At 50.1% G+C, this 24,827-nt stretch overlaps 1 protein-coding gene across 1 annotated transcript; it reads left to right on the forward strand.

Moving 5' to 3' along the window:
• Window positions 1–297: 297 nt before the first annotated feature.
• LOC138822667 (copine-9) lies at window positions 298–22,751 on the forward strand. The gene is made up of 20 exons (XM_070015448.1): window positions 298–490; window positions 1,189–1,229; window positions 1,350–1,396; window positions 1,471–1,574; window positions 1,850–1,886; window positions 2,285–2,364; window positions 8,008–8,071; window positions 8,673–8,776; window positions 8,923–9,027; window positions 9,898–9,939; window positions 10,231–10,306; window positions 10,402–10,455; window positions 11,071–11,132; window positions 12,042–12,088; window positions 12,972–13,153; window positions 13,336–13,463; window positions 20,294–20,396; window positions 21,043–21,100; window positions 21,416–21,489; window positions 22,374–22,751. Exons 1-20 carry the CDS (start codon window positions 423–425, stop codon window positions 22,557–22,559), a joined length of 1,662 nt encoding a protein of 553 aa, XP_069871549.1. The 5' UTR covers window positions 298–422; the 3' UTR covers window positions 22,560–22,751.
• The last annotated feature ends 2,076 nt before the right edge of the window (window positions 22,752–24,827 follow it).

Here is a 24,827-nt window from a genome sequence, read left to right on the forward strand (position 1 = left end):
CCAGAAATGGGAAGAGACTGATAGGGAGGCAGGCTCTAGAGGCTCCGACCCCAGCCTCCGCCGGGTATTTCAGCACCAGGGCTAGTTCCGAGGCGTGCATTCCTGCCCTGACCGAAGCCCGGCTCCCGGTGCCGGTCAGAGTCGGGGTCCGGTCCGGGTAGGGTTCCCCCGCTGGCTCCCGCCCGCTCCCGTGGGGCGGGGGCCGCCCGTGGGGCCGGGCGGGGCCGTGCTGCCATCTGGAGCCGCCGCCGCCGGCCACACAGCCTCAGCCACAGTCGGGGCGCGAGCGGAGGAAGCCGCCAGGGCTGGAGGAGCAGCCGCCGCCGCCGCCGCCGCGCACGGGCCGCCCCTAGCCCGGGCGGCCGGGGACGCGGGCGGCCGGACACGCGCAGCCCCCCGCCGCGTCAGCCACTCCACCGACCATGTCTCTCGGCGGAGCCTCGGAGCGCAGCGTCCCGGCCACCAAGATTGAAATCACCGTGTCCTGCCGGTGAGCGGGCCGCGCTGGGGGGGTCTGCGGACGGGGGAGGGGGAACTAGACCCGAGGGGGGCCGGGCCGCGCTGGGGGGGTCTGCGGATGGGGGGGGACTAGACCCGAGGGGGGGCCGGGCCGCGCTGGGGGGGTCTGCGGATGGGGGGGGACTAGACCCGAGGGGGGGCCGGGCCGCGCTGGGGGGGTCTGCGGATGGGGGGGGAACTAGACCTGAGGGGGGGCCGGGCCGCGCTGGGGGGGGTCTGCGGATGGGGGGGAACTAGACCCGAGGGGGGGCCGTGCTGGGGGGGGTCTGCAGACTGGGGGGGGACTAGACCCGAGGGGGGGCCGGCGCGGAAGACCCGGTCGCTTGCTGGCGGGATGGGGGGGTCTCCAGGGGCAGCCCCGCCCTGCAAGAGGGGCTCCAGGGCGGGTCTGCAGCCCCAGGAGCGGGTCGCGGGGCCGGGGATGGGGGGGCCGAGCTGAGTCCCAGGACGATGAAGTTTGGAGCGAGCCCCCCTGCGGGGCCCCAGGGGGGCACACGGGCATCGGGACGCAGAGGGGTGGAGGCGGCCCGGGTCTGGGCGAGGTTTCCGGCGCTGTCCGGGTGCCGGCACTGCGGGACACCCCACACACGGTGGGGGGGGGGGGTGAGGGGGCGCGATCGGAGCCCCAAGTCCCCAGAACGACCGCGCTCGGCGTCGCTTTCCCCCTAGGAGCCTGCTAGACCTGGACACCTTCTCCAAGTCTGACCCCAGTAAGCGGCCGCGGGGGCCGGGAGGGGAGTGGGGTCGGGACGCGACCCGAGGGCCGGCGGGCGCGGCGCGGGGTGCCGCCGCCCTGACGCCCCCCCCCCCCCGCCCCGCTCCCGCCGCAGTGGTGGTGCTTTACACTCAGAGCCGGGCCAGCCAGGAGTGGCGGGAGGTGAGTGCGAGACCCCCTGCCCTGCCCGGGCCCGCCGCACGCCCCGGGCCGACTCTCCACACCCCCACCCCCAGTTCGGACGGACCGAGGTGATTGACAACACGCTCAACCCAGACTTCGTGCGCAAATTCGTCCTGGACTATTTCTTTGAGGAGAAGCAGAATCTGCGCTTCGATGTGTGAGGCCCCGCCCAGAAGTCAGGCTTGGCCCCGCCCCCGACCTGGATCGGCCCCGGGTTCCCGTGGCCCCGCCCCCAAGCCCAGCTGGGCCCCAATCAGAAAAGAGCCCACTTAGGCCTAGCCCCACCCCACGCCCAGGTGAGCCTCGCTCCCGACCAGAGTCCAGTCCCCAGCAGGTGCTCACCCTCGGAAGCCCAAGGCTGCCCCTCCCCACAGATGCAGAGCCTGGCCCCTTCCCCGCCCCTCTCCCACGCTGGTTCGACTCTCTCCCCAGGTACAATGTGGATTCCAAAACCAACATCTCCAAACCGGTAAGCAAGCGGGCCCCTTCTGGCCCACGAAGGCGCTCAGGTGAACCCCACAACCTTCCCAGAGCTCCTCCCACCCCGCCCCCTCTTCAGCCCCCAGCCCCACCCAGCCTGCTCCTGCCCAGTTCTTCTGCTTGCACCCCTTCCTTATTGCTTCTCTTCCTTCTCGGCGGCCTCCGCTGGACCTGCAGAAGGTGAGGCTGAATGAAGGGGGCCGATGTGGGCGTGGGACAGTATGGTGAGACCAAGAAGCAGAGCTGGCCTGTGGACAGGGCAGTGGCGCTGGCAGTGTTCTGAGTCTCAGAATTACCCCAACTACAGCCAGGGGCTGCAGGGCCAAGGAGGGTTGGGCTGGGCCTTCCTCTATCCCTGCCCCAGACCTCACTGACTGTGTCCTGGAGCAGGATTTCCTGGGACAGGCGTTCCTAGCCCTAGGAGAGGTGATCGGAGGCCAAGGCAGCCGTGTAGAGCGACCCCTCACGTGAGCTGAAAGGGAAGGGATGCGGGGAGGGACGGGAACCCCTCCCAGACTTTCCTTCCCAAAGATGGTGCTGTACAGGGTCAGTGGTGGCCGGGACTGGCACTGATCAGGAGACTTCCCCATGGCCCAGCACCACTGGAGAAAGATCTCTAGGCTCTGCTCAAAGTCACTTCAGGTTTGGCAGGTCCCCTTCTCTCTTCACTCTTCCTTAAGTCTCAAGGAACCTTCCAGGTCACTCCGGAAGCTTTGAGGAACTAAACCAAATCCTCTGGCATCGCCATTACATTCCTCACAACCACATATCAACCAGTTCTAGACACCTGTTCCAGGCACTAGGGATTCACCTATTCTACCACCTGTACTGAGCACATATTCAATGTCAGCCCAGGTTCAAGGGTGGAGTCCCCCCAACACACACACACACACACACACATACACACACACACACACACACACACACACACACACACACACACACACACACACACACACACACACACACACACACACACACACACACACACACACACACACACACACACACACACACACCTCTCCAGGAGCTCATGCAATACTTGACAGGATGGTCAAGAAGCCCTCAGAGGCTGGCTTTACCCAGGGTGGAGGAACAAGGTACAGGACAATGAGAGTGCAAAGTCTGGCTCATGTGGTAGGGAGACAAGTGTGGCTGGAGGGGTGAAGGCAGGAGGGTGAGGTTGGAGAATGACCAGTTAGGGCCTTATAGCCTTTAGGACTTGAGCTTTAACTCTGCTGGGGGTCACAGCAGGGGTCTGAGCAGAAGCGTGACCATACTGACTGCTGGGGGAGAGAACAAGGTAGAAGCAGGGAGAAATTAGAAGGTTAATATACTCTGGAATGTTGGTGCTTATTTGTAATCCCAACTAATTGGAAGGCTGGGACAGGAGACAGGAGCATTGAGGTTCCTAGACAATCCTGGCAAAAGTTATTGAGACCTTATCCCAAACCAGCCAGTGTGATGGAATATGCCTATGGTCAGCTATCTAGGAGGTGAAGGTAGAAGCATCTTGATCTACAACAGATCTGACCCTATCTGAAAACAAAAGCCAAAGGAGTAGAGCGGGTGGCTCGAATGATAAAGCACTTGCCTAGCAATCAGAAGGCTCTGAGCTCAATTCTGAGTCTACAAAAAAGGTTATTATCCACTGCCACTGTACAGCTAGCTAGCTGTGAAAGAGGGAAGAAGTGGTCAGTTTCTGGATATATTTTGGAGGAGCTGACAGATTCCTGACAGAGTGAATGAGTGGAGATAAATAGAGAAGTTGCTGAAGAGGTCAAGGCCTTTGGCCTGAGCAACAGGAAAGAGAGAATCGTGCCACCAGTCCAAATGGTCTTACAGGCTCAATCCTGAAATCCTAGCTACTTCAGGAGGCTGAGAGTTGAGCATCCTAGTTCAAAACCAGCTCTGGCATGAGACTGTTATCTCTAAATAACCACCAAAAGTGGAATTGTGGGCCAAGTGGTAGAGCACCAGCTTTAAGCAAACAAGACAAAATAAAACAAAACAAAAAACTCAGGGATAATACCCAGGCAAACTTCAGTATTGACACACACACACACACACACACACACACACACACACACACACACACACACACACACACACACACACACACACACACACACACACACACACACACACACACACACACACACACACACACACACACACACACACACACACACACACACACACACACACACACACACAACGGAAGAGCCAGTTGGAAGGACTCAGCAGTTCAGTCTGACATGTTGAATTTCTTATGTTCTGTCAGGTATCAAAGGGACCTATCAAATAAACAATAAGATACATGAGATGTAGATGCTAAGGTATTTTTCTGAGGCCAAGAAACTTGTTCTTTCTTGTTATCTTCTTAAAGGAAACAACTATTATTAGTGCTTTTTTGTTGTTATTTTCTAACAAACACATACTGCTGAACAAGTGTGGGAGTTTTACATTTAACTTCTTGCAAAGCTGAAGATATTTTTCCTATCAGTCATGATAGCAATTACTGTACAAAAGATCACCCACTCACAAAAACGACCATATCGCCACACTGCAACATTGCAGGGACAAGAGTGATGGTAACGTTGAGCCAGCCAGGCTACAGAGTAAGACACCGTCTCAAAAGGAAGTCATAGCCAGGCGCTGGTGGCTCACGCCTGTAACCCTAGCTACTCAGGAGGCTGAGATCTGAGGATCGTGGTTCAAAGCCAGCCCGGGCAGGAAAGACTGTGAGACTCCTATCTCTAATAAACCACCAGAAAACCGGAAGTGGCGCTGTAGCTCAAGTGGTAGAGCGCTCGCTTTGAGCTGAAGAGCTGAGGGACAGTGCCCAGCCCAGAGTTCAAAGCCCCATGACCGACAAAAAAAAAAAAAAAAAAAGAAAGTCATAGAGATGTAGCTCAGTGTTAGAGCACACGTTTACCATGTACAAGGCTGTGGGTTCAATCTCAAGACAGCAACACATAGGTGATAGATAGATACATAAATAACCTCCCAGCTTTTTTGCTGGCACTTTACCACTTGAACACTCAGTCTGGCATTTTGCTAATTAGTTAGAGATGGAGTCTCTTGAACTTTTCTTCCTAGGCTGGCTTAACACCTCAATCATCATCAGATCTCAGTTTCCAGAGTAGCTAGGCATGAGCCATGGGCTTCCAGTTTGCTTTTTTTTTTTTCTTCTTTTGCCAGTCCTGGGGCTTGAATTCAGGGCCTGAGCACTGTCCCTGAGCTTCTTTTTGCTCAAGGCTAGCACTCTACCACTTGAGCCAGAGCACCACTTCCAGCTTTTTCTGCGTATGTGGCAATGAGGAATGGAACCCAGGGCTTCATGCATGCTAGACAAGCACTCTACCACTGAGCCTCCTTCCCAGCCCTTGTAATTTTTTTAGGAGAAAAAAACATAGCACATTTACATGCTGGTGAGTAGAAACTGAAAACCTGATGAAATACTTAAGAGAGACAGGACTGTTGCTGGTGTGATGTCTTTGCGCAGGCAAGCCAGTGTGGAATGTGGTACCCAGCAGAGGGGTAGAGAGGCACATGGGCACTTCTTTTATAGCAGCAATGGGAAGGCACAGACGTAAGGGTGGTGGTGGGTGGACTTTCTCTTCTGGTTGCTGCAGTTTGTCAGGGAGAAGGAAACAAGGTCACTAGCTGACTGAGGGTGGAGGGAGGAGTGAAATTGCCATGTAGCACATCTGGAGAGGGAGAGGCCGTGGGATGAGCAGCAGGGTGGTTACCAGGCAGCATGCAGGAGCTTCAGAGGTTTATTGCCATGCGTTTGAAAGCAAGGCCAGTTCCCATGATTGCGTGTTTTCTCTGGCTATGTTCAGCAGCATGTGGGCCATAGAGGTGAGGTGGAAAGTTGGATCTAGCTAGGGCTGAGGTTCTCCCCACATCATAGTGAAGGAGGGCCTGAGCAGAGGCAGGATGCACGGATGTAGTTCTTGTATCGCTGACTGCAGTTCATGGGGGTGTGGAGGAGAACAAAAGGGAGCTAAAGAACCATAAATAACCTGGCCATGGGTCGGCAATTGGTTAGTTTACTATACAGCTGAATAGCCCCTGTTCCTATCTGCATCCTATTCTCTCTTATTAAGGTTCAGAGACTCAGGATTTGAAGATGCCAAGGAAATAATTCAGTACTCACTTTAAAACTGGGGAAAGCTGGTCTGGCACCGGTGGCGCATGCATGTAAATCCTAGCTACTCAGGAGGCTGAGATCTGAGGACCGAGGTTCAAAGCCAGCAAGGGCAGGAAAGTCTGTGAGACTCTTATCTCCAATTAACCACCAAAAAACCAGGAAGTAGAGTTGTGGTTCAAAGGGGTAGAGTGCTAGCCTTGAGCAAAAGAGCTCAGGGACAATGCGCAGACCCTGAGTTCAAGCCCCATGGCCAAAAAAAAAAGTGAGGGGAGAATTCATATCAGGGTCTGGGGGTATAGCTCAAGCAGTTCAACACTTGCCTAGTATGTGTAAGACCTTGGCTTCAATGCCGAGTACTACACACACACACACACACACACACACATACACACACACACACACACACACACACACACACATCACATCATCACATCACATCACATCACATACCACATTGCATATAAGCTCCATGGACTAGAACCTAGCACCCTCCTGACCTGGCTTTCTCTCTCTGTCACACTTTGGATCCACATAGAAATCAGAATTTGTTTTTTAAGTTTTTTGAGCTGGGCACCAGTGGCTCACACCTGTAATCTTAGCTACTCAGGAGACTTGAGATGTGTGGATCGAGGTCCAAAGCCAGCCCTGGCAGGAGTCTGTGGGACTCTTAGCTCCAATAAACCACCAGAAAACCAGAAGTGGCACTGTTGTTCAAGTGATAGAGCGCTAGCCTTGAGCTAAATGGCTCAGGGACAATGCTCAGGGCCAGAGTTCAAGTCTCACGACTGACCAACAACAACAACAAAGTTTTTGGCTCAAGGCTGGTTCTCTACCACTTGAACCACAACTCCTCTTCTGGCTATATTTGTTGGTGATGGGACTTGAACTCAGGGCTTCGGCACTGTTCCTAAGCATGTTTTCCTGAAGGCTAGTGCTCTACCACTTTGAGTCACAGCACCACTTCTGGTTTTCTGGTGGTTAGTTGGAGATAAGAGTCTCAGGGGCTTTTCTGCTTGGGCTGGCTTTGAGCCTCAAACCTTAGATCTCAGCCTCCTGAGTAGCTAGAATTACAGGTATGAGCCACCAGTGCCAGACATATAGGAGGCTTTTATCAACAAGGTCCTTAGGGAAGGTGAAACTATCCTTATAAACACTGTTTAAGTACATGGTTTAAGCACATGTCCCTCTTTTGTGTATATATTGGCATGTTTTGTTGAGATAGTATCTCATTATATAGCCCAGGTTGGCCTTGAACTTCTGATCTACCTGCTTCAATGTCCAAAGTCCTGAGATTACAGGCACGTACCACCATCTTTGGCTCCTAGCCTAAATAAATAAATAAACAAACAAATAAACTGTTCATGGTCTTCAGAAAGCACAGAAGCGCTGACCTAGCAAACCAGCCTTTTGCCTTGGCTCAGAACAGAAATTCCTCTCCCTTCTTCAGAGGACTACGTCACATGCCTCTGGCTTCCTGGCTTTGACATTCCACTTCCTCCAGGAAGCCCTCCGAGGGCTGACAGAGCTGGAAACTGTGTAGGTGACAGGGTCTGCTACGAAGGATACACACGTCCCTATCTATAATGCTTACAGTTGCTCTTTCTTCTAAGCATTCATTCAGATTCTCCACAACCTTTCACAGTGGTCTTTATTCCCATTCCATGGAGGAGAAAAACAGTACCTTGCTGAGGGTCAGACAGCTTGAAAAATCATAAAATTCATTCTAAATTGCCTTTGTCCCACTACTCTTCGGAGATTTCCTCTAGGCTAGCCTAGCTCCACAGCAGGCCCCTCCCAAGTCAACACACGGCCTTTCTCCACCGGTACAGGGGGACCCACATAGGGAACTGTCAATAAAGAGCAAAGGGTCCCAGGGGCTCAGCCAACCCCAGATTGGCTGCCCCAACCCTTGTTGCCTACTTCCCTTCTTTTCTGCCTTTTCTGTGCCCAGGGGTGTACCAGGCAAGAAGTGTGGGACCATACTGCTGACTGCGGAGGAGCTTAGCAACTGTCGGGTCAGTAAGAGCCACACACTATGCTAGACCCAGGAGCTCCCTTCTCTCACCCAGACTCCCTTCAGTGGACCATAGAAAGGCTGGGGAAGAGCTGGGTGCTGGTGGCTCAAGCCTGTCATCCTAGCTACTCAGGAAGCTGAGATCTGAGGATCGTGGTTCAAAGCCAGCCTGGGCATGAAAGTCCATGAGACTTTTTTTTTTTTTTTGGGTCCAGTCATGGGCCTGAACTCTGGGCCTGGGCACTTTCCCCTCAGCTCTTCACCTCAAGGCTAGCGCTCTACCACTTGAGCCACAGTGCCACTTCCGGCTTTTTTTTTTCCTGCATATGTGGTGCTGAGGAATCGAACCCAGGGCCTCATGCATGCAAGGCAAGCGCTCTACCACTGAGCCACCTTCCCAGCCCCAGTCCATGAGACTTTTATCTCCAATAAACCACCAGAAAACCCGAAGTGGTGCTGTGGCTCAAGTGGTAGAGTGCTCGCCTTGAGCTGAAGAGCTGAGGGACAGCGCCCAGGCCCAGAGTTCAGGCCCCATGACTGGACCAAAAAAAAAAAAGGCTGGGGGAAGTCTGGCTTTCAACAAACTCCCTCTCCATCCCTAGGACATTGCCACCATGCAGCTGTGTGCAAACAAGCTTGACAAGAAGGATTTCTTTGGGAAATCAGACCCCTTCCTTGTGTTCTACAGGAGCAATGAGGATGGCACGTGAGTCACATGCCCCCGTGCTCCGCAGGCTACGTATGCAGCCAATGCTTAGCCATGGGGATCTTGGAAATCTGTATGAGGGTTGGGCTCTATCTCTGAACTCAGTCCTACCTCCAGGCAGGTTCCAATCTCCTGCTCCCTTCCAGGTTCACCATCTGCCACAAGACAGAGGTTGTGAAGAACACACTGAATCCCGTGTGGCAACCCTTCAGCATCCCTGTGCGGGCACTGTGCAACGGAGACTATGACAGGTCTGTCTCAGAACAGCTGAGTGAGCAGAGTGACCAGAGTGACCAGAGCGGCAAAGAAGGGAGGTTCCTGGGCCCTAGAGTGAAGAAATGGGTAGATGAACAAGTGAATGAGCAGATACATGGAAGGGTGGTCAGATGGGCAGGGAAGCTGGAGAATGGTTGGACATATGTGAATGGAAGTGTGAAAGGATCATTAGAAGCTGGGCACTGGCGGCTCACACCTGTCAACCTAACTTCTCAGTTTGAAGCCAGACTAGGCAGGAAAGTCTGTGAGACTCTTATCTCCAATTAACCACCTGAAAACCAGAAATGGAACAGTGGCTCAAAGAGGTAGAGCACTAGCCTTGAGCACAAAAGGCTCAGGGACAGCACCCAGGCCCAGAGTTCAAGCTCCAGCACTGACAAATAAATGAATAAATAGACAAATAAATAAATATCAGCTCAATCATTAACTATGCACTCTTAGCCACATTACCTTGGCTGTGCTTCCTTCCCTCCTTCCTTCTTTCTTCTCTTTCTCCTTTCTTCCTCTTCTTTTTTCCTCCTTTTTTTCTTCCATATCTGCCTCCTCATCCAAAAGTATAACTAATAGTACTTACTCTTATATAGTGAAATTGCTAAATTAAATGAGATAATCTATGGAATACCAAAGTCAGTACATGGTAGAAGAATCATGGTTCTGATGGCAATAGCAATAATAGGAGGAGACGGGCACAGGCCCAGACCGATGAATAAAAAGTCGGAAGGAGGAAGGTTGAAAAATGGACAGGGTGATGGACGGGAAGATGACCAGTGTTTAGATGAGTGGGTGGGGGATGTCTCTGGGATTTACTGTGCACATTGGGCCTATGTTTGTCTTGTGTATTTCAGAACAGTGAAGATCGACGTGTATGACTGGGATCGAGATGGAAGGTAGAATTGCCCCATCTATCCCCTTCTCCTGCACTTAACCCAGATACCTCCCTGTAAGTGCGGCACAGTCCTTCACAAGGAATCCCAAAATGCCTTGGGAGCAGAGGATGATGATAGATACCTGGGGCTGGGGACAGCTGATCCAGTCTCTCCTCCCTTTTCTTCCTCTTATGGTCCCAGCTCTACCCTAGGAGCTCAGGAAGTGGATGGGGTGGGGGATGGAAACGTTGCATTCAGGCCTGACACTGGCAGCAACTGCTGCTTATCCACCCACCTCTGGCCTCATTGCAGCCATGATTTCATTGGCGAGTTCACCACCAGCTACCGGGAGCTGAGCAAGGCCCAGAATCAGTTCACAGTGTATGAGGTGAGAGCTCCAGCCCTGCCCAGTTGTCCCGGTCCTCCCGTCCAGGATGCTCGGACTCCAGCTTCCCACCATCGCTGTTGTCCTCCTCCACTCAGGTACTTAATCCTCGGAAGAAATGTAAGAAGAAGAAATATGTCAACTCGGGAACCGTGAGTGCTCCCCGGAGCTCTGGGCTCCCTGGTCCTCTTTCTGCCCCACTGACATACATGACCGTGGGGGGAGGGGAAGACAGTGGCACAGAGCACTTGGCTGTGGTAGCGATGGGCAGCAGGTGGCACTGTTGACATTTTTCTTTTTCCTTTCTTTCTCTCTTTCTTTCTTTCTTTAATTTTCACCTATGAAAAATTTTTATAGAATTAAAGTAAAAAATCTGAGGGGCTGGGAATGTGGCTTAGTGGTAGAGTGCTTGCCTAGCATGCATGAAGCCCTGGGTTCGATTCCTCAGCACCACATACACAGAAAAAGCTGGAAGTGGCTCTGTGGCTCAATGGTAGAATGCTAGCCTTGAGCAAAAGGAGCTCAGGGACAGCGACCAGGCTCTGAGTTCAAGCCTCAGGACTGGCAAAACAACAACAAAAACAAAAATTCCTGAAGTTGCATTTGCAAATGTAATATACTTTCCAAATCCAAATCCATTTCTGACAGCTTCCCCTTCCAGAACTGAACATGGCAGGACAGGCTGGCACAGGGGTGGAGTCTTGGGCCTCATGTCTCCCTTCTGATGCCCTTTCCAAAGTGGCAGGGCTGCCTCTTCTGTCCCACAGGTGACGCTGCTCTCTTTCTCTGTGGACTCAGAATTCACTTTTGTGGACTACATCAAGGGAGGGTTAGTCACAGACCAAGAACTGACAGCCCAGTAGTGGGCTTTCCGTGTGTGTGTGTGTGTGTGTGTGTGTGTGTGTGTGTGTGTGTGTGTGTGTGTCTGTGTGTCTGTGTCTGTGTGTCTGTGTGTCTGTGTGTCTGTGTGTGTGTCTGTGTGTGTGTGTGTGTCTGTGTGTGTATGTGTGCTTTGAACTGCAATCCTCAGATTTTCTGAGTTGCTAGAATGACAGGCGTGATCTACCAGCAATTGGGTAGGCTTTCTTATTTATCAAAGGTGTTGTATAAAGTGCAAAATGTCACCGCTCTTCATTCTCTTTGCAGAGATCCCTTCTAGTCCCACCCTGGGAAGACAACTGCCTGACCAGGGTCTTCAATGCTGGTCCCAATAACCTGAATGGCACCCAGATAAAAGTTATGGCTAGGAGCTGGGTATATATAGCTCCATGATGGAGCATGTGCTCAATACCTTTAAGGTCCTGGATTCAATCCTAGCACTAAAAAAAAAAGTTATAGGCAGACAAGGAGGAGAGGTCAAGAGAAAGGGAAAGCAAAGCAGACTATAATGGATATTTTTGCTTGGTACTGTGGGGGCAGGCAGACTTTGCTTCCCTGAACCTCCTTTTTTCTCCTATGAGAAATGGAGATTTGAATGACTACTGCAGGCCTCTACAAAGGGTTAAATCACATAGAATGCACTTGTCACAGAGCGGCTTTAATTCGTGCTCCAAGTGTGGCCTGTGCATCCACAGCATCAGAGTCACTCGGGAAATGTGTCAGTTCACCTAGACAGCCTGGATCAGAAGCTACAATTTAGCATGAGTGATAGGTGGTGTGGATGCATGTTCATGTTTGAAAAATACTGGTGTCATAGCAACTGGTCCCTCCCTACTCAACCCATCTCCTTCCCCAACAGGACACAGCTGAACTTCACCGTAGCTATTGACTTCACAGCTTCTAATGGTGAGTAATGGATAGGGGAGCAGAGGTGGGGGGGATGGGTAGAAGGGACCTAAGGAAATCCTGTCAGGGAATAAGGGTTTACCACCTCAAGAAGGCTACATTTATGTAATGCCCCACCAGGATGGAAGGAAACTATGAAGTACACAGTGGGGAGATAGTTAAATCAAGTCAGGCAAAAAGGAGTAGCTATGGGAGAGAATGGAGTAGAAGGAGAGGGTAAGTGAACAGGAGGTGAAAAAGCAGTGGGTAAGTGGAACCGAGTGGAGAGATGAGTCAGTGATTGATAAGTAGATGTATGGATGGTGTGTTGGCAGACAGACAGCTACTCTAAGTTGAGGAAGTAACAGTAGGTAGAGGAATGGATCCGTGGACAAGAGAACTGGGCCAGGTGGTAAAGCGCTTGCCTTGAGCTGAAGAGCTCAGGGACAGTGCCCAGGCCCAGAGTTCAGGCCCCAAGACCAACAGAAAAAGAGAGAATTGGGCCAGTGTGAGAACAGATAAGCAAGGGAATGAATGGAATGGACAGGGATGGCTGACTGGATAAAATGATGTGATTATAAAGATGGAAAGAAAAGGAGGATGAGTGGTGGATGGACGGGTTAATTCTTAAGAGAATGTAGCTATAAACAGACAGATGGGTAGATTGAAAAATGGATTTATGGTCAGCTACTTAGATAAATGGCTAAGTGGATGGACAGATAGAGGGACAGGTGAGTATACAGAAGGATAAATGAGCAGATGGATGTTAGGATCAACAGTGAGGAAACACACAGGTGGAGGGTGGATAAAGGGATAGATGACTGGATACATACAAGGATAAGAAGATGAATGGACACATGGGTGATCAAGTGACCACAAGGCCGGGGCTCCTGTGTCCCTACAGGGAATCCCCTGCAGCCCACCTCCCTGCACTACATGAGTCCCTACCAGCTCAGCGCCTACGCCATGGCCCTCAAGGCAGTGGGGGAGATCATCCAGGACTATGACAGTGACAAGCTCTTCCCAGCCTATGGCTTTGGGGCCAAGCTGCCCCCAGAGGGAAGGATCTCTCACCAGTTTCCCCTGGTATGGTCTGGCTCCACCCAACATGATGGATGGGTTTACCTTTCACGGGCTACCAAGGGCAGCAAGCTGTGAGAGGGTCGAGGGGGCACCGTGGGAGGGAAAAGGAAGGAGTCAGCTGGGATCAGAGTGTTCTGGGGCACACCCTGCCTGGGCTCAGCTTGGCAGGATTTTTTCTTTGACAGAACAACAATGATGAGGACCCCAACTGTGCAGGCATCGAGGGTGTGCTGGAGAGTTATTTCCAGAGCCTGCGCACTGTGCAACTCTACGGGCCTACCTACTTTGCTCCTGTCATCAATCAGGTGGCCAGGTATGGGGGCTGGGGGAAATTAGTCAAGGGACTGACCCCCAAAGGACAGTCAAATCCCTATGGGTGAACTCAGGTTTAGCCAGGCTCTGGTACTTAATTCTGTGCGAAAGCTGCCTACTAGGAATCACATCCCAGCCTTGAGATGGCCTTGAGTTCACATAAGAGAGAAAAGAGGGCACCATTGGCTCACACCTGCAATCCTAGCTACTCAGGAGGTTAAGATCTGAGGGCTGCGGTTCAAAGCCAGCCCAAGAAAACAAATCTGTGAAGCAATTATCACCAATTAACAAGCAAAAATCCAGAAGTGGTGGTGTGGCTCAAGTGGTAGAGCACTAGCCAAGTGAAATACAAGCCCCAGTACTGGCACGTGAACACACACACACACACACACACACACACATACTCTCTCTCTCTCTCTCTCTCTCTCTCTCTCTCTCTCTCTCTCTCTCTCTCTCTCTCTCTCTCCCTCTCTTTATGAAACTGATTGGCAATAGTGTAAACAATGAAATTTTCCCCTGTAATGCTAGATCTGGGGATCAAGGTTCAAAGCTAGACCAGGCAGAAAAGGCAGTGAAACAATTAACCACACAAAAAAGCCAGAAGTTTAGTTGTGGATCCAGTGGTCCAGAGAGCAATAGCCTTAAGCACAAAAGCCCAGGATTAGGCTCAGGCCCAGAGTTCAAGCCCCAAGTCACTCTGACAGCCACTGAAGGGATTATGGATGTAAATGGAATCCCTGACAGGCTTTCCTTACACAAGCATAAATGCATCAGGCTGCATGTAGCATGTCACTGTTGATTTATTATTTACTATTATTCATTACATAATATATAATTATTAAAACATATCATTGGGCTGGGAAGGTGGCTCAGTGGTAGAGCACTTGCCTTGCATGCATGAGGCCCTGGGTTCAATTCCTCAGCACCACATAAGCAAAAAAGAAAAAAGCCGGAAGTGACGCTGTGGCTCAAGTGGTAGAGCGCTAGCCTTGAGCTGAAGAGCTGAGGGACAGCGCCCAGGCCCAGAGTTCAGGCCCCACGACCGGACTAAAAAATAAAAAATAAAAAAATAAATAAATAAAAAAATAAAACATATCATTATATGTAATATAATTATATATTATATACTTGTTTATATTGTATATAATCATGTAATAATTATATATTATTATTCCGTTGTACATACGGGTTTCACTGTGACACTTCTATACATACATACACTATATCAACCTCAGCCCCTCTTCCTTTCCCCTTCTCCCCTTGTTAAGATCATGGGAAAAGGTGTCCTGATTTTATTTTCACGCATGTTCATAAAGCACCTTGACCACATTTCCCTTGTCTGCCCTCTCTAGTCACCCTCCTGCTGTCACCCCAAGCTTGGTTCACTTTCTTGTCACTCATTGGAAACCATGCAGGTTTTCACCATGATATTTCACACACGCATTATATAATATTTTAATCAGAATAATCCTTTTTTGTTGTTCTATTTTCCCCATCCCCACCCTTCCCACTACTTTTTTTTTTTTTCACTAATTTGGGTTTCTGAGCTTTTTTTTTTTCTTGGTTGCTATTGCTATTAAACATGCTGTGTGTGTGTATATGCACACACTTGTATGCACACATGCACATGTGCATGCACACACACCAGTGTCAGTCCTGGGGCTTGAACTCCAGACCTGAGCACTATCTCTGGGCTTTTCTTTCTTTTTTGGGGGGGGTGGGGGGCGGGTCTGGTCATGGGGCCTGAACTCTGGGCCTGGGCGCTGTCCCTCAGCTCTTCAGCTCAAGGCTAGCGCTCTACCACTTGAGCCACAGCGCCACTTCCGGCTTTTTTCTTTTTGCTTATGTGGTACTGAGGAATCAAACCCAGGGCCTCATGCATGCGAGGCAAGCGCTCTATCACTGAGCCACCTTCCCAGCCCCTGGGCTTTTCTTTCTCAAGGCTTGCACTTTACCACTTGAGCCATAGCTACAGTTCCAGGTTCTTGCTAATTAACTGGACATAAGAATGTCACAAGCCAGGCGCAGGTGGCTCACGCCTGTAATCCTAGCTACTCAGGAGACTGAGATCTGAGGATCGTGGTTCAAAGCCAGCCCAGGCAGGAACATCCGTGAGACTCTTATCTCCAATAAAGCACTAGAAAACCGGAAGTGGTGCTGTGGCTCAAGCGGTGGCTCAAGAGTGCTCCCCTTGAGCTGAAGAGCTGAGGGGCAGCACCCAGGCCCAGAGTTCAAGCCCCACGACCGACCAAAAAAAAAAAAATGAATGTCACAAATTTCTCTACCCCATCTGACTTGAAACAGTGATCTTCAGATCTCAGCCTCCTGAATAGCTAGGATTATAGGTGTGAGCCACTAGTGCCTGGTTTTAAATCTATTTATCTGTCTGTCTGTCTACTTATCATATATGTCTTTCATCTATTTTAAACAACCTAATCTTTGACAACTGTACTGATTGATTTATTCATATAGTAAACATTTGGTGAGGGATATGTATCATGAGTATGGGCTCTAGAGCTAAACTAGCTAAATTAAATCATTGCACAGGTTCTATCATATACTAGCTGTGTGGCTTTGGCCAACAGTCAACCTCTCTGTGCCTGTTTCTTCACTCCCTTGTAAAGTAAGAATAATAGAAACAATATCTATATCATGAGATTGTAGTAAGAACCAATGCTGGTGGCTCATACCTGTAATCCTAGCTATTTAGGAGGCTGGGATCTGAGGGTCAACGTATGAAGCCAACCCAGGCAGGGAAATTTGTGAGATTCTTACCTCCAGTTACCAGAAAACCAGAAATGGCCCTGTGCCTTGAGCACAGAGAGGCTCAGGGACAGCACCCAAGTCCTAAGTTCAAGCCCCATGATCCATAGGGGGAAAAAAAAAGATTGTGGTAAAGATTTGTCAATACAAGTCCAGCACTTAGAATAGAACCTATCACATCCTAAGCCAGGCACTGTTAGCTATTCCTGTTACTATTATTATAGCTGTTACTATTCAGAGGGCATCTGCTATAAGCTGGTTCTCTGGAGACACAGATCAATCAGATCTGGTTCCTGCCCTTGGGAGCTCCTGCCGTGGTGCAGGCCACAAAGACAGAAGTATAAATAAATCATTACCTTCTGTAGGCCAGCTTTTCCCAGACTTTTCTAGCAAGTCGCCTATCAGCAAAGGCAGGAGACTGCATCCCTCTGAGGGAACTGGGGGCACAACAGAAAGCGGCTAGGCTAACAACATCTTTGAAGTCTCCATAGTTGCTCCTACAAACTCATGCAGATTTTATGTTCTTCCCATATTGCATCTATGTTTGCTCTGAACTGTGTGTATGTGCACTCACGTGCGTGTGCGCGCGCCCTTCTAGGGCGTGGGCACTGTCCCTGAGCTTTTTCACTCAACGCTAGCGCTCTACCACTTGAGTCATAGCCCCACTCTGGCTGGTTAATTTGGAGATATGAGTTTCACGGACTTTTGCCCAGACAGGTTTTGAACTGTGATCCTCAGATCTCCACCTCCTTCCTGAGTAGGTAGGATCACAGGCATGAACCACTGGCACCCAGTACTGCTTGTGTTGAAGAAAAAAATCTTTTGCCAGTCCTGGGGCTTAAACTCAGGGCCTGGGCACCACCACTTGAGCCACAGCTCTGCTTCTGGCTTTTTCTGTTTATGTGGTTCTGAGGAATCGAACCCAGGCTTCATGCATGCTAGGCAGGCACTCTACTACTAAGCCACATGGTTTTTTTTGTTTGTTTTGTTTTGTTTTGGCCAGTCTTCGGGCTTGAACTCTGGGCCTAGGTGCTGTCCCTCTGCTCTTCAGCTCAAGGCTAGTAGTGCTCTACCACTTGAGCCACAGTGGCACTTCCAGCTTTTTCTGCTTATGTGGTACTGAGGAATCAAACCCAGGGCCTCATGCATGCAAGGCAAGCACTCTACCACTGAGCCACCTTCCCAGCCCCGTCACGTGTTTTAAGCGTAGTTATAGTCACCTAGCTTCACTTATGAGATCATGCAGTGGAGTGGATTTATCCTTGTGTCCCCTTCATTTCCCCCAAGGTAAAAACCCGCTAGGAGGTGCAGACAGCCCACCTCTGTGGACAGGGCTGTATTCCGCAGGCTGGAAGGCTCCAGTCTGCTGTGGATGGAGCTGCTCAGCTGGGTTACAGTAAGTTGACTTCATCCGAGGAGGGAGGGCGCAGAAGACCAGGAGAAGGAATGGCTTGTATAAATCACAGAGCCATGAACCAGCAGGTCAGTAGACCATGAATCTGATTGGAGTGTAGGAGAGTCCAGAAAGCAGGCCAGGTATGGAGCGCGGTGGAAACAAGGCTTTTGTCTCTGTTGACTGAGCAGCTTTGAACTCAGGCTTCACTGACCCCTGAAGCTGCTGCTTAATATCTCTGAACTTAATGTCTTCTCATTTTAATGAAAGCCAGGTACCAGTGGCTCACACTGGTAATCCTAGCTACTCAGGAGGCTGAGATCTGAGGATTGCAGTTTGAAGCCAGCCCGGGCAAGAGAGTCCATGAGACTCTTATCTCCAATTAACCACCAGGAAACTGGAAGCGGCACTGTGGCTTAAGTGGTATAGCGCTAGCCTTGAGCTGAAGGACAGCCCTCAGACCCAGAGTTCAAGCCTTATGACTGACCAAAAACAAAATAAAAAAACTGAAAGTTGCACTGTGGCTCAAAGTGGTAGACTGCTAACCTTGAGCAAAAGAGTTCAAGGATAGTGCCAGGCCCTGAGTTCAAGCCTCAGGCTGACAAAAAAAAAGTCAGAAGTGGAGTCGTGGCTCAAATGGTAGAGTACTACCCTTGAGTAAAAAAGGTCAGGGTGCAGGGTGCTGTGGCTCATGCTTATAATCCTAGCTACTCAGGAGGCTTGAGATCTGAGGGTTGAGGTTCAAAGCCAGCCCAGGTAACAAGTCTGTGAGACTCTTTATCTCCAATTAACCACCAGAAAATCAGAAGTGGCGCTGTGGCTCAAGTGGTAGAGCACTCACCTTGAGCTGAGGAGCTGAGGGACAGCACCAAGTCCCAGAATTCAGGCCCCATGAACGACCCCCCCCAAAAAAAAATGCTCAGGGACAGTGCCCAGGCTCTGAGTTCAAGCCCCAGGACTGGGAAAAAAAAAAAAAAAAGATAAAAAGATTTAAAAAAAAAAGAAAAGAAAAGAAATAAACTGGGTGCCAGTAGCTCACATCTGTAATTCTAGCTACTCAGGAGGCTGAGATTGAGATTAAAAAACAGCCCAGGCAGATAAATCTGAGAGACTCACATCTCTAATTAACTACCAAAAGCCAGAAGTGGAGCTGTGGCTCAACATGTAAAGCGCCAGCTTTGAATGAAAAAACTAGACAACAATGCAAGGCCCTGAGTGTGTCCCCAGTACCAACACACACACAAACACACACACACATACACAAACAGGAATAAAGAGGATTCCCATCTCATAGAGAAGCCCTGAGAATTAAACTAGACCACTGTCTCACGCAAGCTTCTATGGTTTTGTTACACTGCAATCAAGCCTGGCTTCCCCACACTGGTCACCATCTCCTCAGCTGACTTTCCAGAGCACAGTGGCAGCCACGGGGAACCTAAGGTGGACCTCCCATGCTCCCAAGCCTTTCCCTTATATCCACATCCCCTAGCTGACAAATACCTCAGGAGTGGCCCTCACCACTGCTCCAAGTTCATCTCTCCTCTGCCGTTCCTCATGTGACTCCTACAACACCTTCTCCGTGCTTTTACCTCTGGATCTTTCTGGAACATTTTTCTCCTTTACCTTCCCATCCCTGCTATAACTCTGCCCACCAGTCACCTGGCTAACCCCCACTTACTTTCCAAGTCTTCATTGCCTTGTGCTGTAACCTCAGTACTCCCTAGTGTGCAAGCATCTGTCCCCTGCTACATACTCAGCACTGAGCTTGGTGTGGCACACAGCAGGTGTACAGTGGCTGTCTGTGAAATGAGTGAGTTGCAAGAAAAAATTCTAGGCCAGGAGGATGGGGCCAGAATCCATGAGCAGGACCCTAGGGATCCTGAACAACTCCCATCCTGGGCCCTGGGTACACTGGGCCGGAACAATATGGTTCTGCACTCATCATTGCCCTGAGGGTTTCAGAGAGTGCTGTCCAGTAGGATCGTCAACCCTGATGGAAATGCTCTGTCTTGGGGTCGGAAGGAAGTCAGGAGACCAAGGTCTGCCACTGCTTTTCTAGCTTGTTTTCTTTAAATGCATATTAAAGGTTCTGTGGTCTGTGTGTGTGTGTGTGTGTGCGCGCGCGCGCGCACGTGTGCACATGTGCACTCACATGCGCAAGCACGTGTAAGAGCTGGTACTGGGTTTTGAACTCAAGATGTCACGCTTTTGCTTGTCTTTTTCACTCAAGGCTGGTCATCTATCACTTGAGCCACAATTTCACTTTGACTTTTTGCTTGTTAACTGGAGATAAAGAGTCTCACAGACTTCTTGCCTGGGCTGTTTTGAACCTTGATTCTCCGATCATCTAGGATTACAGGCATGGTAGCTGGTGAGGACGCCAGTGTCCAGCTTCAGATGTCCTTCTTTCAAGAAACCTTCCCCATCATCATGTGCAGCTCCCTGTGGTCGTTTCCCACTGCTCTTTGTGGTCTTTGGGTTAATAGCAGCAGGAGAGCTTGCTTTTCCCTCCTACATGTCTGCGGTGCCTACCATAGTAGGTCTGGTGGAGCAGCAAGGACTCCAGAGGCCCCAGGTCTGCCCACTGCCCATATGCTGGCTGTGGAAGCTGTGGGGTTCAGGTGTCCTGTGGCCCCAGGGCTTTCAGCTAGCCCCTATCTTGTTCTTCCATGCAGGTCAGCAGCCAAGATCTCTGACGGTTCCCAGTACTATGTTCTGCTCATCATCACAGACGGAGTCATCTCTGACATGACACAGACCAAAGAGGCCATCGTCAGCGTGAGTCTCAGGAGGGACACTGAGGGCCATGGAGAGCTGTCTGCCTGGTCCTTCCCAGCCAAAGTGCCAACTGCTGTTTTGGAGTGTTGGCATTTGCCCTGATTCTCCAAGGGCTGCATCACAGGAGAGGAGCACTGAGCTCAGAGAAGGCAGACCTTTTATTATGGGCAAGAAGCAGGTCTATCATTTGTTCAACTGGGAGACCTTTTAACAATTACACTGGAAAGCTAATAATTTTTCTGCTCTAGAAGACACTGTATATCTTTCCAGGTTGCTTAATAGATACACATCCTACATGCTAGTAGCTCATACCTATAATCCTAGCTACTCAAGAGGCTGACATCCGAGAATCATGGTTCAAAGCCAGCTCAGGCAGAAAAATCCGTGAGACACTTAACCTCCAAAAAGCCAGAAGAGGAGCTGGGGTTCAAGTGGTAGAGTGCTAGTCTTGAGCACAAAAGCTCAGGAACAATGCCCAAGCCCAGAGTTCAAGCCCCAGGACTGGCAATAGAAATAAATGAGAATAGTCTGGAACAAAGACAACCAGCTACCGTACTCACAAGATGTACACATGACACACAGAGAGGATTCTAAATTGCCCCTCTCGTTATGGCTGCTCACCCCAGTCCTTCCCCTCTTCCCACAGGCCTCCTCGCTGCCCATGTCCATCATTATTGTCGGTGTGGGACCAGCTATGTTTGAGGGTGAGTAGAATGGAGAGGACTGGGAACTGGGGAGAACAGGAGGGGTCTGGGCACTCAGGTCCACCTCAAACGTCAGGGGATCCTGGCTAAGTCACAAACCTTCTCAGCCTCGTTTCTTCTTCATAACCAAGGCTCGTGATACTGGTCCTTTCCCCTTGTCAAGTTTCTAGGAGGGCAGATTTACTAGTAATGATGTTGATAATTCCATAAAGCAAGTCGTTGTAGACATTGCCATGGCGACTCTGGAGGACAGCTAAGAGGGAAGGGGGATGGCTGGGGTTGGCCAGAGTCAGTCAAAGGGTGTCTTTCCTGCAGCAATGGAAGAACTGGATGGTGATGATGTGCGTGTGTCCTCCAGGGGGCGCTACGCAGAGCGGGACATTGTTCAGGTAGGCCTGATGGGGAGGAGGGGGAGGCTAAGTAGCAGCCACCTTCCTTACTTTCCTCATCCTTCCGCATTCATTTGACAAGGTTGCTTCTGCTTTGGTGGATCTATGGCATAGATCTCCAAGGTCCCTGCCCTCTAGTGGAGGCAACAGGTAATAGACAATCAGCAAGCTAAACACTTGCTGTGATGGTGGTAATTGCCCTCAGAGGAATAGCCAATGCCATTATAAATACAGCCCATAGTAGGGAATCTGGCTTGGAGATGAGGGAAGGCTGTGTGAGGAAGTGACATTTGAGCTGAGTCCTGAAGGAGTTCTAAGTCTTATGGGCAGAGAAGCAGCCTCTGAGAAGTCCCAGGGGCTCCAAGCTGGGTAACAGGATCTACTGAGCTAGAGGAAGGAGCCTTGCCAGTGCTCTTGAAGGACTTGACATGAGTCAACAAGACTGTCAGACCCGCATTTTAAAGGAATCTGTCTGCTTCCTGGAGGGGAGCTTCTGGGAAGGTAGGAGGAAAATCAGAAGAGCATAAGTAAGAGTGGCATATGTTCATGATTATGTGGAAATGTACTGGAAGACAAAAGAGAAGTCCAGCAAGATTTAAAAAAAAACCAAAAAACTCTTGTCTGCTCTTCTGGCTTAACAACATGCAATTACATCAGCAGGAATATTTCAGTGGACTACACAAAGCCAAATTAGAGTGAGCTGAGGAGGGACAGAAGGTGAAAACAAAGTGGGCAAGAATAAAACAAATACAGAAAACCATCCAAGATGAGGGGAGAGGGATAGTGCGATACTTGGAAAGAGATGTTAAGGCCTGAAGGAGAAACCTCCCTGCTACACCTTCCCCTGGCCATGGCTCACAGCTTCCTGTCTATGTCTGTTCTAGTTTGTCCCATTCCGAGACTATGTTGACCGATCGGGGAACCAGGTTCTAAGCATGGCCCGACTGGCCAAGGATGTGCTGGCTGAGATCCCTGAGCAGCTTCTGTCCTACATGCGCACGAGGGACATACAGCCCCGGCCCCCACCACCTGCCAACCCCAGCCCTACCACAGGTCCAGATCAGCCCTGAGGAGTCCATATATCCGATACCTCGCCATCTGCTTGTCTGCTTACCCCCTGCTGACAGCCAGAGGCACCTGGATCCTGGGCTTCACTGGGAGGGCCAGCCCAGTGGACCAGTGCTGGCTGACAACGTGTCCACCCCACGGACTGCAGAAGGGCCTGGCACTGTTACCGCCTCCCTGCCTTTATGCCAATAATAAAGCTGATCTTTACTCTGCTTCTGTGTCATGGGTCTTGGGGGGGAAAGACTAGGAAGACCAAGGGCCATATTAACAGGAGTGAGGAAGAATGGCTTCGGCCAAGCACTTCTTCAGATATTACAAATACTTTAAATAATAAGAAATATTGTGTGTGTGTGTGTGATTCTCAGGAGACAGATATATAACTTTCATTAGATTCTCAAAGGGATTTTTTTATTTTGTCGGTTGTGGGTCTTGAACTCTGGGCCTGAGCACTGTCCTTCAGCTCAAGGGTAGTGCTCTACCACTTGAGCCACAGGGCCACTTCTGGTTTCCTGGAGGTTAATTAGAGATAAGAGTCTCATGGAAGAGGCGCTGTGGCTCAAACGAAAGAGTGTTCGCCTTGAGCTGAAGAGCGCAGGGACAGCGCCCAAGCCCAGAGTTCAAGCCCCACGACCAACCAAAACCAAAACCAAAAAAGAGTCTCATGGACTTTCTTGCCTGTACTGGCTTTGAACTGCGATCCTCAGATCTCACCCTCCTGAGTAGCTAGACTCAGCTTCTCAAAAAGATTCTTGACCTAAGAAGAAAATAGTTTAAGGAAAAAAAAAAAAAGAGGCATCAGTGACTCACACCTGTAATCCTAGCTATTCAAGAGGCTGAGATCTGGGAAGCATGTTCAAAGCTAGCCCCAGCAGAAAATCTGTGAGACTCTCATGTACAATGAACCACCAGAAAACCAGAAGTGGTGCTGTGCTGTGGCTCAAAGTGGTAGACTACTTACTACCTTTGAACAAAAAGTTCAGGGACTGATGGGCACCGGTGGCTCACGCCTATAATCCTAGCTACTCAGGAGGCTGAGATCTGAGGACTGCCGGCAAGAAAGTCCATGAGACTCTTATCTCCAACTAACCACCAAAAAACCGGAAGTGGCGCTGTATCTCAAGCGGTAGAGCGCCTGTCTTGAGCTGAAGAGTTCAGGGACAGTGCCCAGGCCCAGAGTTCAGGGCCCACAACTGACAAAAAAACAAAAAACAAAATGTACTCATTACCTGACTTTAAAAACTGTAAGCCAGGAGCTGCTGTCTCATGCCTGTAATCAGAGCTACTCAGGAGGCTGAGATCTGAGGACTGAGATTCAAAACTAGGCAGGAAATTCCATGAGACACTTTTTTTTTTTTTTTTTGGTCCGGTCGTGGGGCCTGAACTCTGGGCCTGAGCACTGTCCCTCAGCTCTTCAGCTCAAGGCGAGCGCTCTACCACTTGAGCCACAGCACCACTTCTGGCTTTTTTCTTTTTGCTTATGTGGTGCTGAGGAATCAAACCCAGGGCCTCAGGCTTGCAAGGCAAGCGCTCTACCACTGAGCCACCTTCCCAGCCCCTCCATGAGACTCTTATCTCCAGTAAGTTACTCAGAAAAAGCCAGAAGTGGTCCTGTGGCTCAAGTGGTGCTAGTCTTGGCACAAAGAGGCTCCAGGAACAGTGCCTAGGCCCTAAGTTCAAGCCCTAGGACCAGCATAAAAAAAAGAAAGGGTAACCCCTCTTATATCACCTTTATAATAACAATAAGATATAAAATTATTTAGGCTGGGAAGGTGGCTCAGTGGTAGAGTGCTTGTGTAGCATGCATGAAGCCCTGGTTCAATTCCTCAGTACCACATAAGCAAAAAAAAAAAAAAAAAAATAGAAGTGGTGCTGTGGCTCAAGTGGTACAGTGCTAGCCTTGAGCACAAAGAAGCTCAGGGAGAGTGCCCAGGCCCTGAGTTCAAGCCCCAGGACTGGCAAATAAGTAAATAATAAAACACTAAGAATGTACACCATACTTTGCAATGGAGATTAGAACCGTAGTTTGCCATTGCTTTTTGGTATTAGTTAAGGTTTCATTTTTTTTCTTTTTTGTGGATGGGGTTTAGACGAACCAAAGAGAAAGTCTCAATGTACAGATTAAAGGATCTGTACTTTAATAAAAATAAAGGAAAGGAAGAATTCAGCAACTTGCCTACAGTAACAGAGCCGGTAAATGTAGTTTAGGGTACATCTGCCTGTTTGACATCACCTTCCACAACCATGCTGCACTCTCCCAACCCACAGGTTCC

This window comes from Dipodomys merriami, unplaced genomic scaffold (assembly GCF_024711535.1).
Source record: "Dipodomys merriami isolate MVZ:Mamm:240054 unplaced genomic scaffold, mDipMer1.0.p SCAF_114, whole genome shotgun sequence".
NCBI classification, from domain to species: Eukaryota; Metazoa; Chordata; class Mammalia; order Rodentia; family Heteromyidae; genus Dipodomys; species Dipodomys merriami.